General features: G+C 50.3%; 1 protein-coding gene across 13 annotated transcripts in view; it reads left to right on the top strand.

Moving 5' to 3' along the window:
• TMOD1 (tropomodulin 1) overlaps nucleotides 1-19,308 on the top strand; it is a 92,455-nt gene that overhangs the window by 56,796 nt on the left and 16,351 nt on the right. For all 13 annotated transcript variants that reach the window (XM_003353588.6, XM_084990690.1, XM_084990628.1 and 10 more), the window contains 4 exons: nucleotides 2,560-2,649; nucleotides 3,542-3,672; nucleotides 5,610-5,717; nucleotides 10,355-10,498. In XM_003353588.6, the coding sequence (XP_003353636.2) occupies nucleotides 2,560-2,649; nucleotides 3,542-3,672; nucleotides 5,610-5,717; nucleotides 10,355-10,498 (473 nt within the window). The remainder of the gene's footprint in view (nucleotides 1-2,559; nucleotides 2,650-3,541; nucleotides 3,673-5,609; nucleotides 5,718-10,354; nucleotides 10,499-19,308) is intronic.

Below are 19,308 nucleotides of genomic sequence, written 5' to 3' on the forward strand. Positions count from 1 at the left end.
GCTCAGTGGCTTAAGGATCTGGCGTTGCCAGGAGCTGTGGCATAGGCTGCAGATGCGGCTCGGATCCCCTGCTGCTGTGGTTGTGGTGTAGGCCAACAGCTGTAGCTCCGATTTGATCTCTAGCCTGGGAACTTCCATATGCCCCAGGTGCAGCCCTAAAAATAAAAAAACAGAACAAAACAAATTTGGAACTTGGGTCTCTTGACTCTTCACTGAAGACTTGAGTGTTGTCTCCCTAACTAGAAATCGTGTCTAATGAAATGGCCAGGGGAATTTTTTTTAATGAGCAAATGTTTACAAAATACCATATTCTGGAAGAGGTAGAAGACAGATAATATTCATCTCTGACCTCTGAAAGCCCACCGTCCAGTAGGGAAAGTGCACGTGTACCCAGGTAGCTCTAATACTGGATAGACTATGTACTGTGCTAAGGACACCAGGGGCTATGAGAGACCAAGAGAGAGAGAAAATGGAATCCAGGAGGACTCCTTAGGGGAGGAAGCATTATTCCTTGATCTTGAAGGATGGGGAGGTAGGGTTGTTAGATCAAATACAGGCTACTCATTTGGATTTGAATTTCAGAAAAACAATGAATACGTTTCTAATATAAGATCTCAAATGCTGAGTGGGACATTTCAAACCAAGACATTATTCATTGGTTATCTCACTTGAAATTTAACCCTGTATGAAAATATAGGCGATCTGGTTTGGGGTTTGTTTTCATTTTTGTTTTTTGGGTTTTTTTTTGGGGGGGGGTCATGCCTTTAGCATGTGGGAGTTCTTGGGTCAGGGATAAAAGCCCACACCACAGCAGTGACAACACCAGATCCTTAACTGCTAGGCTACCAGGGAACTCCTATCCCGTATTTTTATTTGCTATATCTCAAAACCCTCCTGGGGGGCATTTCAGCAGTGGGCGGTGCAGATGGAGAGAGAATCTCCAGCAGACGGGTGGAGCTGGCGGAAGCAGGAGCATCTTCTGAGCAGTGACCCTTTGTCACCAGAGCCAAAAGAGAGTGGCCAAGGGACAAAGCTATTGAAGCAGGGAGCCCAGGGAGGAGAGGTGAAGCCAGGCTCTGGGGTCACAAGGCCCCCGTCCTCCCACGTGGACACCATGCCAGCCCCACAGTGCGCACGCCATTCCCTCTGCTCCATAGTCAATGCTCCACGTTCTGCCTGAGCCACAGTCCTGGGACTCGAGCCAGGCCATCTCCCTCCCTGCTCAGGCCACACCAGAAAAAGACATGCGAACCCTTTACCTCAGCCTAGAAGATCCTGTAGGATGTGACCTTGCCTGTTGGAATAAAATCTACTCCAAAGGGTTGTTGCGAGAATTCAGGGAGATGACATCAGGCAGTGTTCCCAACCTTGGCTGCCCATCAAAACTACCTGGGGAGCTTTAAAAAGGCAGGTGCCTGGCCTCGGTCCCAGGGATGGTGGTTTGGTTGGTCTGGGGTAGTCCTGGGCATCAAGAGGTTCAGAAGATTCCCAGTGATTCCAGAGCACAGCCAGCTGAGGGTCACTGATGTCCAGCCTTCTCTTTAACCCGTACTGGTGAGGGCGTGTGGCCATCTGCCATGTGTCCATCTCTGTCCAGCCTCAGGTTCCTCTCTCTCTCTCGCCTCCCCCCCCCCCCAGCTGAGGGCTTCCCACGCACTTTTCCTCTGCCCAAAATATTTTACCTCCTTTCTCTTATCTTGGCCAACATGTGTTCCTCGCTCTCCCCCCACACGTCCCTCTGTTGTCTTCTCCCAGAACACCCTGAACCTTCGCTTTCCAAGCCTCAGCATACTCTGCGCTTATGTCTTTAGTCGTGTACCTGCTTCGTCTCTCTTTCCCAGCAGACCGCCAGCCACGCGGCAGAGGCCCTGTCTTCCTTGTTCCTCGATTTCCCCATCCCACCCCGAAGCTGGACATATGAGGCTGGCCCTCCATAAATGTGGGACAGATGAGCGGATGAAGGAGCGACTGATCACAGGAGGGATGTGGTCAAGTTTGCATTTCCAGAGAGCAATGACAGCTCTGGGCCAGATGCTGGTGGCATCTGGAGGGGTAGGGAGAGCCTGAGGCCAGAAGGCCAGTGATTACACAGCTATGATGATACAGCCAAGCGCCAATGGGGCCTTGACCAGGACAGAGGATGGAGGTGGGACAGATGAGGGACACTTAGAGGCGAGGGAAGATTTGTGGGGGGATGGGTGCCGCATGGCTGAGGGTCCATCCCGAGGGACAGGCAGGATGCATGATGGAAGGTGTGTGATCCAAAAGGAGAGGCTGTTGCCAGGAAAGAGGAGTTCTGTTTCAGCCAAGCTGGGTTGGATGCACCAGGGGGACACTGGGGGCAAGCTAGGAATCTGAGAGCGGAGACTAGAGAAACTGAGGAGAGAGATGCGAGGGTCCTATCAACAGAGGCGAGCGTGAAAAGCCACGTAAAATTTTAAAGTTCACATGCAAGCGTTTCTTGCCATTTCTGCGAGCAAAAACTTCTGGGGCAGGGAAGGTCCGTGCCCAGGAGGCTGTGTCTGAGAGGCGCATCATGGGCCCTTCGTATCCCCGCAGCTATCCTGGGCATGCACACGCTCATGAGCAACCAGCAGTACTACCAGGCCTTGGGCAGCAGCTCCATCGTGAACAAGGAGGGACTCAACAGTGAGTACCGGCCCCCCCCACCCCCTGGCCCCGGTGATGGCGCCTTGGGAGTGATGGGTCCTCCGGCGTCTGGCCCCCTCCACCCACTTATGCTCTCTGGCTCATTGCAGAAACTCAGATTCCAAGTGGCCAAATCTATCCACCTTTGCCCTTTACTCTCCTGGAATTTGTGACTTCCCACCCCGGTGTTATCAAACACCCTCCTATATTTCCTTCTCTAAGCTTTAGAGGTTCTTATATTCAATTTTTTAATCCACCAGGAGTTCATGTTTGGGTGTGGTGTGAGACGAGAGCAGATGTTCATTTTTTCACATCAGCATCCCATTGCCCCACCATCACTTGGCAAAATTCATCCTTTCCCCTCCGCGTTGGGGCTCCGCCTTGATCATACATGTCCATGTATCCACACGGGTCTGTCTCTGGGTGCCTCTCCTGTCCCATGAGTTTCCTTGTGCTTTCTTGTGCCCACATAGTGCTGTCTGAATCACTCCACTGCCCGGTTCCAAGCTGGCATTTATGCCCCAAAGAGAAATCAGGGCGCCCAGGGCACAGTTATCCCTCCGTCGGGACGGCCCACATTCCTTTCCCATCCAGGCTTCATTTTATCCTCACAGGAGCCCCCTGGGTCGAATGCCTGTCCACACGCTGCAGATGAGGGACACTGAGGTTCAGACAGCTTAGCGCATTCACCCAGTTCTTGCAGGACGGCAGAAGCCGAGGTCTAGTAGGGCCCAGACCCCTGGCCCCGTCCACCCACCCCCGTCCCTATAGCCCCCGTGCCATACAGCCTTCTGTGTCCCTGAGCTCTGCTGCCTCCCTTCCCGTGTCCCTGTGTCAAGGGCGGCTGATGCCCCGTCTCTGTGAGCCACCTCTCTTTTGCCGGCCACCCTAGGTGTGATCAAACCTACACAGTACAAGCCTGTGCCCGATGAAGAACCAAATGCAACAGACGTGGAGGAAACGCTGGAGCGGATAAAGAACAACGACCCGAAACTTGAAGAGGTCAACCTCAACAACATCCGGGTGAGGCCCCTGACACTGTCCATCCCCTGTCGGGGAGGGAAAGCCATGTCCCGTGCCACGCAGACCCAGGCGGCCCAGGCCTGGCTGTGCAGAGGAAGCAGGGTCCTGCTTGGACTCTGGGTGCTTCTGGATCAGGGAATAGGGGCCACACCTTCTGGAGCAAGGCCTGTGTAAACCAGCACAGCCCATGATCCTGGTTTCTTCTGGGGACTGACATCAGACCCAGAGGTTTCCCTGAGCCAACCCAGCTTTCGACACTGGAAACCTGCCACCTTATTCAAAACCCTGAGAGCTTCTCTGAGATAAAATCATGAATCAGACACATGGGGCTGCACGGGATCTCAGGGCTGGAAAAGCCAGGTGCCCACCAGGCTCCTGGGGTAACCCAAGCCCTGGGAGGGACCTGGCCCTGAACCAGTGCCTCGTCCTGCAACCCTGGAACGGAGCTGCCGGCCCTAACATCCAAAGGCACGTTCTGAGCTGTCAGCCTGCCTCTCTCCACTCAGTTCCCGTGTGACCGCCAAGGGCAGAGGGGGCCGAACAGACCATCCCACTGTGGACGGGGTGCAGGAGGAATTCAGAAGCAGGACCAGCTGCCTGCCCACCTGCTCAGCCTGGAGGCCAGCAGGATTAGTTCCCAAGGGTGTGGACGTAAGATAAGAAGTGGGCCCCCCACTCCCCGGCTCCCCTTTCCTTTCTTCTCTGCTTTCCTTTAAGTGGCTGCCAGCCCCACAATCAGATTGGAAACCCGTGCCTGCAGTGCTCGCCTCCACCTGGCTGCCCCCTGCTCTGCTCCCACGGGGGCTGAAGTGACGCTGTGAAATGAGAGATCTGTTCAAACAGAGCCAGGCTCTCTCTCCCGGGTGCCTCCACTGTCTGCCGGGTGTGCGGTGGGAGACACTGTCACGATTCAGAGCTGTGGGCCCTGGCAGCACACATGGGCTCGGGGAGGCCTGGGGCTGTGGAACCTGGCCAGCCCTGCAGTGGCTTGGCCCTAGCCAGGCCTCAGTTTCTCCTCTTCATGTGTGGCAGTTGGACTAGATCAGTGGTTTCACTTGAGTTTTTTGTTTGTTTGTTTTGTCTTTTTAGGGCCGCATCGGTGACATATGGAGGTTCCCAGGTGAGGGGGTCTCATCAGAGCTGCAGCTGCCGGCCTATGCCACAGCAACAGCTATGCCAGATCTGAGCCACATCTGTGACCTGCACCACAGCTCATGGCAACACCGGATCCTTAACCCACTGAGCACGGCCAGGGATCAAACCTGCATCCTTATGGATGCTAGTCGGGTTCATTAACTGCTGAGCCATGATGGGAACTCCGAGATTTTTTTCTAATGCCAGTGCCCAGTCCCACTCCCCCAGAGATTCTGATTCCATTGGTCCAAGGCAGGCCTGAGCCTTAGCATCTCATGAAAGTGCATCAGGCACCTCTGATGTGTGGTTGGACTGAGACCCTCCGGGACAGATGTCTCTTAAAGATCATCCCGGGCAATGCCCTAACCTTCGTTTTCCAGAAACAAGCCCACAGAGGGGCCAAGACTTCCTCAGAGTCACACAATGAGTCAGAAACATTGCTAGTTGCTGGGACGGAGGCCAAACCCCTGCCCCCTCCTATTCCCCGAGGCCTGAGCTCCTGGCTCAACACTCCCCTGCCTCCTTTGCCTTGATGCTTTCCTCTCCTCCATCTCCGAGTGTCCAAAGAGAAAGCTGCAGATTCTATCTGAACATTTCAGGGAGGATTGTCTCCATCTATTTACCAGAAAGTTCTTCCCAAATCTGAGCCATCTGGGCCAAAGCAGGAACCCTTTCCCCTTTCAGCTTTTCGGTCAGAGACTCTCTGGGCATCAGGTTGCATATGTAAGAGAGTTACTGCCCCATCTGTCTGCCTTGCCAGCCCCTGGCCGGGGCTGCTGGTCACTGCTTACATTTCTCTGCAGAATATCCCCATACCCACCCTCAAGGCGTATGCAGAAGCCCTGAAAGAGAACTCATACGTGAAGAAGTTCAGCATCGTGGGGACACGGAGCAACGACCCGGTGGCATTCGTATGTACCTTTCGGTTCTGCTGCATTGAGAGTGGGAACCATAGACACGGGAAGGCTGACGTTTTTGGCCTCAGGACTGGCCATATGCCACTGTTGAAGAACCCCGTGTGTCATGGCGTGGCACGCTGTCGTGTGGTGAGAGGCACTGGGCTAGGAGCCAGGAGTGGATAGACCAGCCATTACCCAGGCACCGTCTGTACCTTAGCCTACTTAATCCCCATGACCTCCCCTGATCCCAGAGGCGTAGGGCCACCCACTCTGCAGATGAAGAACCTGGGATACAGGGAGCCCAGGGAACTTGACTTTGTCCAAAGCTGCAGAGCAAGTGAGAGGTAGAGCTCAGATTTAAATGCACGTCACATGGACCCTAAAGCCAGGTCTCCCTCCCCTCAGCATGTCATGTTTGGACAAGGGCCTGCCCCTCCCTGGTCCTCATTTTCTCTGTATCTAAAAATTACTGCCTTCATCAGTGGTTCCCAACGACCTATTTTATTTTTAACCTATGTCTTTTATTTTCACCTATGTAAATAAAGATATTGCTGATTGAATTAAATTGTACATAATACAAAGTAGCTATCAATTCTTTTTTAAACGTTCAACATATATTCGAGTCTCTCTGTGCCCAGAACAGAATTAAGCTCTGAGAATACAGCTGTGACCAAGACAGTCAGAGCTTCCACTTTCATGAATATAGTGGTCCCTTCAGCCATGCAGACAGCTAAGGGATAACAGCACAACGTGATTACTAGAACACTATTAGCAGGTTAAAAAAAAAAAAAAAAGTGTAGGCATTAGGTTACCAGGCATGGTAAACAGCCACTTAGTAGCAGTCGGTTTGTTCATCCATAAAATAACTTGCTGGGGAATTTGATTAGGACTGCATTGAGTCCATATCAAAATAGGAAGAACTTATATCTTGACACTATTGAGTTATTGGGCATGACCATGGCATGTATCTTCATTTTTTTAGTTCTTTGATTTCATACATCACAGTTTCCTAGTTTTGCTCATATAGATCTTGTACATATTTCATTAGCTTTATGCTTAAGTATTATTTGGGGTGCTAATGTAAATGGAATTGTGTTTTTAATTTCAAATTCCACTTGTTCATTGCTGGTATACAAGTAAACAGTTGACTTTGTTTGTTTGTTTTAGGGCTGCACTCATGGCATATGGAAGTTCCCAGGCTAGGGGTCGAATCCGAGCTGTAGCTGCTGGCCTACACCACAGCCACAGCCACACCAGATCCAAGCCACGTTTGCGACCTACACCACAGCTCACGGCAGCGCTGGATCCTTAACCCACCGAGCAAGGCCAGGGATCAAACCTGCATCCCCATGGATGCTAATCAGATGCATTTCCACTGAGCCATGATGGGAACTCTTGACTTTTCTATATTAACCTTGTCTCCTGCTACCTTGCTATAATTGCTCATTGGTTCCAGAGTTTTCTTTGTCAGTTCTTTCTTATTTTCTACATGGAAAATCATGTCTTCGACAAACAAAGACAGTTTTGTTTCTTCCTTCCCAATCTGTATACCTTTATTTCTTTTCCATGCCTTATTGCATTAGCTAGAACATCTATTACAGTGTCTAAAAGGAGAGCTGAGAGGGGACATCCTTGTACCTGATCTTGGTAATAGTTTCAAGTTTCTCACCATTAAGTATGGCATTAACTGCAGGGTTTTTGGTAGATATTCTTTATCAATTTAGGGAAGTTGCCCTCTATTCCTAGTTTACTGAGAGTTTTTATCACACATGGATGTTGGATTCTGTCTAATGACATTTTTTTGCATCTATTGATATGACTATGTGATTTTTCTTTTTGAGATTGTTGATGTGATAAGTTTAATTGATTTTCCAGTATTGAACCAGCCTTGCATACCTGGGATAAATCCCACTTGGTCATAGTTCAAAATACTTTTTAATTTATCTTGAGATTTCTTTTTTGACCCATGTCTTATTTAGAAATGTATTGTTTAAACTTCATGTATCTGGGAATTTTCCAGTTATCCTTCTGTTATTGATTTCTAGTTTGATTCCATTGTGGTCTGATAGCAGGCATTGTATGATGTCTTTTTTTTTTCCCACTGTACAGCATGGGGATCAAGTTACCCTTACGTGTATACATTTTTTTCCCCACCCTTTGTTCTGTTGCAATATAAGTATCTAGACATAGCTCTCAATGCTACCCAGCAGGATCTCCTTGTAAATCTATTCTAAGTTGTGTCTAATAACCCCAAGCTCCCGATCCCTCCTACTCCCATCGGGCAGCCACAAGTCTGTTTTCTAAGTCCATGATTTTCTTTTGTGTGGAGATGTTCATTTGTGCTGGATATTAGATTCCAGTTATAAGTGATATCATATGGTATTTGTCTTTGTCTTTCTGACTCATTTCACTCTATTCTTTTAAATTTGCTAGGGTGTGTTCACCAAAATGTGGTCTATCTTGGTGAATGTTCCATGTGTGACTGAGAAGAATGTATATTCTGCTGTTGTCGGTAGTCAGTGTTGGAAGAGTGTATATTCTGCAGTTGAGGTTGTCAGTTCAATCCGGTTGATTGACAGTGTTGTTGGGTTTGGTTATGTCCTTTCTGATCTGTGCCCACTAGATATTCCATATCCATGGAGGGGTGTTGAAGTCTCCAACTATGATAGTGGATTTATCCACCTCTCTTTGCAATTATGATAGTTTTTGCCTCACATGGTTTGAGGCTCTGTTGTTAAGCACATCAGGATTGGAATTCTTGGAGAATTGACCCCTTTGTCATTACACACCACCCTTCTTTATCTGTAATAACTTTCCTTGCTTTGAAGTCCATTTATAGCAATCAGTTATTTTCTGGTTGTTAAAACAGGTGGGAAAATTTCCCATGGTGTTTTTGAAATGATAGAAATAGCTCATGGTCTCTCACTGCTGCCAGTGGAGAACCTCTAGGTAGATGTCCCCTGACCTCAGGACAGCTCCAGTGGATCCTGAGTTTGTCCGCAGAGACGCAGCTGGCAAAGCCAATGCCCTGTCCACTGTGACATCATGGATCAGAAACCAAGCCCATCCGTGCTGGCACTCAGCTCAGCTCCACCAGTGTTCATGAGGCGTTGACCCTGTGCCAGGTCAACAGCTGATGTCAGCCTGTTCACACTGCGATACCCATTGTTGAAGGTGGCAATGCTTCAGAGCCAATTAGTAAATAGGCTACTAGAGCTCCGATAGTGTCCTCACTGCCTGCCCCAGCTCTGCTCCTGCCCATTCCTCCACTCTGGTCCAGCAAATAGAGCTGACACCTGGCATGACAGTACCTCTAGGACCTGCTCTGCCACCAGCATGTCTACTTGGATCGGCCCCACGCATTTACATACTGGTTGTGAAATATTTTGATTATCAGGCCAGGCCCTCTCTGGGGAGCAAGAGGAATGCTGTGGGAGGGCACAGGCTGGGTCCCTCCCCTCAGGATATGTCATCCTGAGGCACATGGAAGCAGGGGGAGCTGAGGATTTTGGCTCAGAAGGTATCCTGGGAGCTGATACCTTGCAAAGGGTTTCAGCAAGCAGGACCAGCAGGAAGGGCTTTCCTGGATCAGATGTCATTTCAGACAACCAGGGCCGCTGATCATACATCTTGGCCTATCAGCTGCCCATATCTCCTTTCCTCCATGACGCATCGTTTCCACCACCTGCTAATTACCTCATTTCCTTCAGCGGCTCCGATTGTCATCTACACCCCCTGGACGAAGTCCTCCAAAATGTGCTGGGGCCACCTGAGCTCCTCTCCTCCAGTTTGCCCTGGTCCCTTGCCCAGCGGGGTGGCTTCCCAGCCTCCCCTCTCTGCCACTCAGACAAAGAGAATGACGACACCATGGAATTCCAGCAGGGCCATAGAAGAAAGAAGTGGAGAGCATATAGGGAGGTTGGGACTGCCCTGGTCACTCGGTGATCCATGAACTGGGGACCCACTGTGTGCTGAGCACTGTGCGGGCACTGTGGGCACCACGGGTGGAATAGATGCATTAGCAGCCCACCTCGAGGGTGGAGGCTAATGGCAGAGACAACGCTAGTATTCATACAGCTCTAAATGGAGGAACACAAGTTCCACAAGGGAGTTTCTGGATAAAGTCTGTGAGGCTCAGGAGGGCAGGCACGGTTAGCTGGGGGCTCAACACAGGCTCTTGGAGAAAAGGGCATTGAGAATGGCCTTGAAGGACGGACAGGGTTTGGACGAGTGAAGCAGAAAGGAAAGGGCATTCTGAGCAGCAGGGACAGGATGAGCAAAGGCAGAGTGGAGGGCGAGCATCAGGTACCAGGGAGCTGAGAGTAGCCCCACCGAAAGGAGCCAGCAAAGGGGACAGTGAGAGCTGAGGCTGAGCAGGGCAGGGGAACCAGATAAGGGAGCTTTGGTGCAGGCTGAGGACAGGAACTCTCCACGTGGGGGCTAGGGGCCACGGCTGGAGGGGAGGAGGGGCACAGGGTGGTGGCTGATGAGGGGAGTTGTGGAGCTTGCCTTGCCCCATGCCTGGTCCCTTGTGCAAGGGACTCTTGCCCCCAGCAAGGCTCCCTCAGTGTTTTAGCTTCTACCCACTGGGGCTCCAGCCTTACTTAGGGTGACTTACTGGTACCCTGCCTTTTCTCCTTTGGTTCAAGGCCCTTGCTGAGATGCTCAAAGTGAACAAGGTGTTGAAGACGCTGAATGTGGAGTCCAACTTCATTTCCGGAGCCGGGATCCTGCGCCTGGTGGAAGCTCTTCCATATAACACTTCTCTGGTGGAACTGAAGATCGATAACCAGGTAAGATGGCAAGGGTCTCCTTGTGTCCCTCGCTTAACCCTTGCCATTCCGCACTTCCCTGCTTGCTGTCATCTGGACTAGATGCTGCTGGATGGAGCCGGTGCTGCTGCTTGTCAAAGCCCCAGAGCTCAGCTTTAATAGGCTTTCAGAGCCATCCAGTCTGCATCCTCCATCATGCTCACCTTCCTTTTTCATCATTTCCACCAAGGGCTCCTCTAGCTTCTGCTTGGCTACCCCTCATGATGGGGAGCTCACTCCTTGCCAAGATCACCCCTTTCAGTCTTAGAATATCCTTCCTTATATCCAGTAGAAATCAAATCCTTGTAAGTCCTGATGTTGGGTTTAATTCTGTCCTCTGCTGCACACAGGACACATCTGGTGCAAGATTTTATAAACCATTGGAGTCTTCCTCACCAAGCTAAATATCCCCATTTTGATCAATCACCATCCCCCCAACTCCATGGGCTTTTGAGTCTCCTTACCCTCAAGGTTATTCTCTGGACACATTCTAGTTGGCCTTCATCCTTACAGGGTTATCATTTCTCTGTAACTTCGGTGGTTCAGTCATTTCTTTTCAGGGCACCTGTTTCAGTTCTGACCTTCTAAGAGGATGCTAATGACAGTATCTCATATGTTGCATGTGTTGAGGATCTCCTGTGGGCTGGACTCTGTGCTGCGCCTCTTACACACATCCCCTCTGACCTTCCCAACAAGCCTGCGGGATGTGGGTGTTATCGGTCTCAGTTTACAGAAAAGAAGCTGAAGGCAGGCAGCTTTCTCAGGGCCACCAAGTGGGCACTGTGGGAAGCAGGATTTGAACGCAGGTCTCTGACTCTAATGCCACCTTCTGCTTAGTACACCATGTTGCTTCCAATACTGAAATGCTTACTTCTTGGATTTTGCTGATGGCCTAGAGATTAAGGATTTGTCATTGTCACTGCTGTGGCTCATAGTTACTTCTGAGGCTCAGGTTTGCTCCCTGGAACTTCCACATGTCTCAAGTGTGGTCAGAAAAGAAAGGCTTTTGTCTTTATGACTAATGGATGTGGAGCTTGGGTTTTTTCATTTTGTACGAGTTAAGCTCAATTGTATCTGCATACTCTGCTTTGTTTTTGGGGTTTGGCAAGGCATGAAAGTGTTTGCTAAATGGTCGTATAAGTACGTATATAGGGAAAAGATTGGATGGAAATATACAAAATTATAAACACTGATTGTCCCTGAATGAGATTATCTCTACTCTTTAAATCTTTATTGAGAAAAACCTACATAAAAGTGCATAAATGTTAAGCATACAGCTTAATGAATCATAACAGGCATGTCACCAGTCAAGAACTAAAGCAGGAGTTCCCGTCATGGCGCAGTGGTTAACGAATCCGACTAGGAACCATGAGGTTGCAGGTTCGGTCCCTGCCCTTGCTCAGTGGGTTAACGATCCGGCGTTGCCGTGAGCTGTGGTGTAGGTTGCAGACGCGGCTCGGATCCAGCGTTGCTGTGGCTCTGGCGTAGGCCGGTGGCTACGGCTCCGATTGGACCCCTAGCCTGGGAATCTCCATATGCCGCGGGAGCGGCTTAAGAAATAGCAAAAAGACAAAAAAAAAAAAAAAAAAAAAAGAACTAAAGCATCACCAGCCTCCAGAAGACTTGGATGGTCCCTTCCCAATCACAACCCCTTTAAAACTTTTCACAGTTCGCTCCTTACTTACTTTCACACCTCCATGGCTTAGCCCTTGTTTTTCTCTCCCCCTGGAATGTCCTCCCTGCTGCTACCCCTTCTCTACCTAGAGAAATCCTCCTCTTCCTAGTGGATTCAGTTGAAGCCTCTCCTTCTCCCAGCAGTGTTCTAGAACCAGCCTGAACTAGCTTGCTGGAGCTGACTGTACACATCTCTTCTCCACTCCACTTCAGTGATGGCACATTGGTACCTTGAAGTCACGCCTAGCAAGAGTATTTACACTATGGGAATTGGCAAACACTGCAAATACAATACCCCCTGCCTGAGCCAGCATGTCATTGCCTTCTCCCTTCCGCCTGCCACAGGACGTATAAGGCTCCCTCCAGAGAGTTAGGTGCTCCCACTCTGAGTTCTCCTAGCACCTTGACTTCCCTCAGAGTTTCTCAGAAGCTGATGCTGTGTCCAAGTCATCTCCATATCCCAGGACCCAGCTCAGAACTTGGCCATGCAGTGGCATTCGATAAGCAGGGGTGCCCTGGATGGTTGTTCATGTTGTTCACTGCACAATGAGGTGGAAGGGAGTCAAATCCAACCCATACTCTACTCTCCAAAACTTGGTATGGGGCTTTGTTCACCCAGAGAAGGCATTTTTTTCTAATCCATATAAAGAGGCCACATGAGCCTGCAGCAGCCCTGTCATGTGAATTTACTGCATCAAATTCCTTCCATCTCTCACGTGCCGGTGGCCTGTTGCTGCATCACTCATTCCCATCCCCCGTCACTCCCACCCTTTCTTCCATTGCTGACCCTGCTCTATTGTAGGCAGAAGGGGCAGATCAGATGGAACAAAAGCATGTAGCAGGCTTGGCAGCAGCCCTGGGCCAAAGCCTGGGATTGGCTACTCATGTGACTCCAGGCCTGGCCCACGGGGAGTCAGGGTCTACCCAGTGTGAGCTGAAACCTGACTCCTGGGGCAGAATGTTGGCCAAAGGTGACCCAGAGCACTGGCCTCAGGTCTTTGCAATGGCAGCTTACAGAGAACCAGCTGCCCACCTCCCCTCTCTCTGCTGTCCCCCCAGAGCCCAGAGTCAGGGCCAGTGCTAATAACAACACTCTCACCCTGGCTGAACACCTCTGTGAGAGAACGTTCACTTCTATGAGGCTCACTTTCCACATTTGTAAAATGGAGATAATAAGAATCTCTACTTCTAAGAAGATTACAGATACTTTTATAATTACTCTGAAGGCGACCTAGGGAGTTCAGACTATTCTAAGAGTTAATTTACTGAGCAGGTACCATGTATCCATTATCTCACTTCATGCTTGTGTAGACTCTTGGTGAGTGGGTGTTAACAACCCACTCCAGTTTTATAGATGAAGAGACTGGGGCCCAGGCAGGCTATATACCCTGCCCAAGGTCACATATTAAGTAAGTGACAGAGGCAGGATTCGAACCCAGGTTTATGTGACTCTAAAGTCCATGAACTGTGCCTGTCTGGGCTCTTGAACCCTACTGTAGCTTTGTGTGGGCCTTGGCTTTTCTCAGCTGCCCTTGGTGCCATGTCAGCACTGGTCACCACCTGTCCCCACCCCTCATGAGAAGACAGACAAGTGTACATTTGGCCACCCAACCAGGTGCTCCAGCAAGCCACAGACACTGGACCATGAGGGGAAGAAATCTCAGTCAGGAGCAGGCATCAGGGAGGGCTTCTTGGAGGTGGTGGAATTTGAGATAAACCCATAGGTGGACTGTGCCTCAGTGGGTGAAGCAAAGGCCATGGCACCGAGGTTCAGGAAACCATAGAAACAGAGAGGAGAGAGGAAAGCTGTGCAACCCACCCAAACTAGACTAACAGGACTCCCAGAAGAAAGCCAACAAGGGAGCTGGGAGCCCAAAGGGCCCTGAACGGGTAGTGTGAGGGCAAGTGGTCTGTGGGTTGCCGTGGGCCCCAGTCAGCTATGCTCTGCAAAGATGGTTCTGGGCTGGGTGGGAGGACTGGGGGCGGGGAGAGGGCTTCAGAGCCAGGAGACAAGAGGGGGCTCCGACCACCCAGATGTGGGGGCCTGGGAGGAAGTGCTCCTGGGAGCCTGGGGTCTGGAGACTGGGCTGGGGCCTGCTGGGGAGGCGGAGGGCTGAGATGTGTCTGGAGAGGGGCGCTGCCAGGCCAGGCTCCTTCTGGGAGGCCACCCTCACCACCCCTGCCTCTCACAGTGTCCTGGGCTCTGGGGAGATGTGGCAAAGAGGAGGTGGTGAGTGGAGTTGGATTTATTCCTTGTCCTTGGTTAGTCACTGAGGTCTCCAGAGGCCACCGCTTTCTCCTCAGCCCCTGCGCCTTTAACCTTTGTCAGAGTCTCTGTCCTCCTTTCTCCTTATACGGCCAAGGAAAGGGCCATGGGGAGTTCTACCCAGGGTGACACAGAGCCTCACAGGCTAGCTCGGGACACAAGTTGGGGAAAAGGACCCTGGGCCTGTTTGTTTACTCAGCCAGGCTCTCTTTACTGCCAGGCCACATTCTGCTGCAGCCTGGAGTTGCCCTGGGACAGCAGTGAGGCTGGGGGGCGGCCACCCACAGCTGAGGGCGCTGAGACTCGTCTAGTCGAGCCTTCCTTTTACAGGTGGGGAAACTGAGGATCAGAGGAGGGATGGGGTGCGGCCAAGGTCACAGACCGAGTCAGTGTCAGAGCTGGACAGGAACTGAGCTATCCAGATGGGCTGCATTTACAGAGGGACACGAGAGACCCTCCCAGCTCCAGGGCTCAGTTCACACCGGGTGCCTGCCGGCCCCGTCTGTCCCAAGCTGGCCCCATCCAAGGGCAGTTTCCTGCCTCTCTTGGCTCACCCTCCTCTCCTGCCACAGAGCTCCCTCCAGCGGGCCCTTCCCAGGACCCTCACAGTGCAGGGTACTCTCCCTGCCCCTCAGCACAGGACCCCTACCCAAATGAAGATATGCGCAATGTTTGGGGGGAATTGGCTGGATTTCTCACGTTTCATTCCAATATTTGACAATGAGGATATGCTTCATATTTTGAAAAAAGAAGCTAGAGGAAGTAGATTGTGTTTTCTTGTTTTTCCAGTTTAGATTATTTTCCTAGTGGAAATAGATTTAGAAAGAAAACAACAGCCATGCTGGAATAGATCCTGGATGTTGTCACACATGGTGATGCCACTTAATTTTAGATTCCACGCTCACGGCTGCTGGCTGGGGTTTTTGTTTGTTTGTTTGTTTTAAAGAAATACACTTTATTTATGTTGACTTTTTAGGGTCGAACCTGTGGCATATGGAGGTTCCCAGGCTAGGGGTTGAGTGAAGCTATAGCCACCAGCCTACACCACAGCCACAGCAATGCCAGATCTGAGCCAAGTCTGCCACCTACATCACAGCTCATGGCAACGCCAGATCCTTAACCCACTAAGCGAGGCCAGGGGTCAAACCCACAACCTCATGGTTCCTAGTCGGATTCGTTTCCACTGTACCACAATGGGAACTCCAGGCTCTACCTTTTGAAGGGAGGAGTATCGAAGAATTTGCAGCCATATTTTAATTTGCAGAGTGAGAATCATCTATATCTTCCTCTATTGCTGCAGTTTGACCACAAAGCCCTTTCTAACCTGCAGTGCAACCCAAGGATAGAGCAGGCGCCTCCAAGGGTGATGTACTCCCATTCCCAGGGATGTGTAAAACAGAACAGAATGATTTGGCAGTTGTCGCATGGAGGGAATTTCAGTATCAGCCAGGGTTCGGAACTCTGGGGTTGGATTAGATAATTTCCAGGGATCCTTTCTGTTGTTTTTTGTTTGTTTAAGTGTTCTCAATTGTCCATATCTTCTGGATCAAAGAAAAAGCCACAGTTGGCCACCATGAAATGTACCCAGTGAGCTTTGTGATGTCAGTGGTGCCTCTGGCCAGAAAGAGGGTCTCAGATGCACCAACTCCAGGTCACAGCTCAGTTATACCCGAGTCACTGGTTGGTTTTTAAGTAGTGAATCTATTCATCTTCTCCCCAGCTTGATAACGTGCAGTCATAGTAAAGGCTGAGGGAACGAGAGCTGTCATACATTCCTGAAGGGCACGTCAGGGTTGTGTCATTTTAGCAGGACGGTCACACTTTTAATTCAAAATACACTTGTCTTTCCACCCACCAATCCTGCATCTTCATGGCCAGCCTGAAGAATACTCCCTCTGGAGATACCATTGTGGTCCAGTGGGTCAAAGACCCCATGTTGTCTCTGTAAGGATGAGGGTTCAATCCCTGGCCTTGCTCAGTGGGTTAAGGATCCAGTGTTGCCGTGAGATGTGGTATAGGTTGCAGAAGCGGCTGGGCTCTGGCATTGCTGTGGCTGTGGCTTAGGCCTGCAGCAACAGCTCCAATTGGATCCCTGGCTTGGAAACTCCCATATGCTGCGGGTGTGGCCCTGGAAAGAGTTAAAAAAAAAGAAGAGAGAGAGATAAAGAATACTCCCTCTCCTACAAAGCACACTCCTGCATTGTTTGTAACAAGGAAAGCTGGAAGCAAATAAAATACCCATTGCTACCAGGGCAATCCATGAAGTAGCTGGAAGGAATGAAGTAATTCTCTGTGTGCTGACAGGGAAATATCTCCAGAAATCATTAAACAAAAAAGACAGGTTGCAGAACAATACATATAGTACGAATCCATTAAGGACGAACATTAAAAATAAGGGAAAATCTATATTTTTGTTACGTACTTCATAGAAACAATACATAGGTATACACTCCACTGGCCATGGTAGTTTCTTCTGTGGGAAGAGGATAGGAAGGGGGATAAATGATGTGAAGAAGGTCTTTCATTTACCCCATCCGCTTTCATATCATTAGTATTTTTCGGATTTCCTGTTGTGGCGCAGTGGTTAACGAATCCGACTAGGAACCATGAGGTGGCGGGTTCGATTCCTGGCCTTGCTTAGTGGGTTCAAGATCCGGTGTCGCCGTGAGCTGTGGTGTAGGTTGCAGATGCAGCTTGGATCCCGCGTTGCTGTGGCTGTGGTATAGGCTGGTGGCTACAGCTCCGATTAGACCCCCAGCCTGGGAACCTCCATATGCTGCAGGAGTGGCCCTAGAACAGGCAAAACAAACAAACAAAAACAACAACAAAACACAAAGCATTTTTCATAGTGAGACTACATTTACCCACAAATGATTTCTTTAATTCTCAAGCACATCTGAAGGCGGAGCAAGAGTTCTTCCCCTACCCCCTCTCCCTGGCTCTGCCGCCAGAGTCTACTGTTGCATGACCCCCACCATTCTAGCCTCTCCCCAACGGACTCCTAATTGCCTTTCACACGCTGTCAAGGTTGCCTCCTAAGGTTTTATGCCATCCAAGCAAGTTATTCATAGACTCACAGAATGCAGGTTCCAGTGGCTTTAAAGGTCACAGAGCCTAAGCTTCCCCCACTCCTAACAATCCCTAGGAGTCCCTTATGATGCAATCTGCCGTCTATTTGCACACCTCCAGAGAAGGGCAGTCCACTGCCTTAACCAGACACTGTTGATGGTTAGATGGCAAACCTGTACCCTTAGCAAGTCCACCTGCCTATAGCTCCTCTCATCAGCCCTATTTTGCCTTCTGAGCTCTCTCAGAGGCACCCAATTGAGGTGGGAACTACCACAGGCTCTGAGCAAACTGCTAGTGTTCAAATCCTGGTTCTGCCACTGACTAGCTCAGTGATTTTTTAATATCTCTAGTCTTCATGTTCCTCACCTGTAAAATAAAAGTTATAAGAAGACTACATATTCCGTTGGTTTATAGGGAGGAGAAACTGACTTAGCTTTTATGGGGGGTAGGGGAGTGTGTGCACCTGTGGCATATGGGAGTTCCCAGGCCAGGGATCAAACCCACACCGCAGCAGTGACCTGAGCTGCTGCAGTGACAACGCCGGATCCTTAACCCACTGTGCCACAAGAGAACTCCCTTGACGTTGCTTATGTAAAGTGCTTATGACATGCCTAGCACACAATGATCTGTAAATAAATAATAAATACTTGGAGAGTAAGTAAGAGACCAGATTTCCGGTCCTGACTCTGTCCCCAAGGCCTCCTCTCTCATTTGGGAAATAATTGAGACCTTCTCGTCTCAGAGTCCCTGGAAGAGGGAAGGCCTGAAAAGGAAGCAAGTATGAAGCTTCTTAAAATGTATGCAGGAGTTCCCGTTGTGGCTCAGTGGAAATGAACCTGACTAGCATCCATGAGGATGCAGGTTTGATCCCTGGCCTCAGTCGGTGGGTTGAGGATCCGGCGTTGCCATGAACTGTGGTGTAGATTGCAGACACAGCTCAGATCTGGCGTTGCTGTGGCTCTGGCGAAGGCCAACAAGTACAGCTCCACATCGACCCCTAGCCTGGGAACCTCCATATGCCGCAGCTGCAACCCTTAAAAAAAAAAATGTATGCACATTTTCTATTTTACTCCTTATTGTAAAAATAGTGGTCTTGGTCCAAGATTAACACTCCAGGTAGATGACATGATTATCTCATGGAGTCCTGTGTCCTCTGGCACACACCCAACACATCTGCATGTATCCCGGGCTGGTGGGGACTAGCTTGAGAGTGTGGGTCTGAAGCATCCCCTGAAGTCATTCCAGCTCCAGGTCCAGCTCAAGCCTTGGCTCTGATTTAAGCAGAGGGAGTGCAGTCCAGCTTCCAGGAACATATAGACTGGGTTTACTCATCCCCACGCTAGAGGTGCCAGTTCCTGCCTGCCCTGCCCACCTCCTAGGGAAAGAGGGCGGTTGAATGGGGCAGTTTGCGTCAGGGGTGCTTTGTGCTCTGGACCAATCAGCACAAAGTGTCAGCTTTGAAGAAACGGCCCTTGCAGTCACTGGCAGCCCCTCCACTCAGGGGAAAGCAGCACTTTCTAGACTAGTCCATCCTGAGTTCTTGCAGAGCTTTCCCAGCAAGTGACATCAAGGAGAGGCCAGTCTTCCTGCTAAGTGAGAGGAGCGGGGGACCTACCAGTTCCTTACAGGGGTCTCAGATGGTTCTGTACCATCTGCCAGGCCAAGCTGGTGAGCAACCAGGGCTGTGCTGGGTCCTTTGAGGACAGGCCTGAGCTCTTCCCAGCACTTTCAGGAGTCATGCCAGATGGGCTGGTGGAGTCTCACCATGATCCCTCTGCCTGTC

Source organism: Sus scrofa, chromosome 1 (assembly GCF_054392235.1).
Source record: "Sus scrofa isolate SSC_HxYL_T2T_F1_AM1 chromosome 1, Sscrofa_HxYL_maternal_Yorkshire_Landrace_v2.0, whole genome shotgun sequence".
NCBI classification, from domain to species: domain Eukaryota; kingdom Metazoa; phylum Chordata; class Mammalia; order Artiodactyla; family Suidae; genus Sus; species Sus scrofa.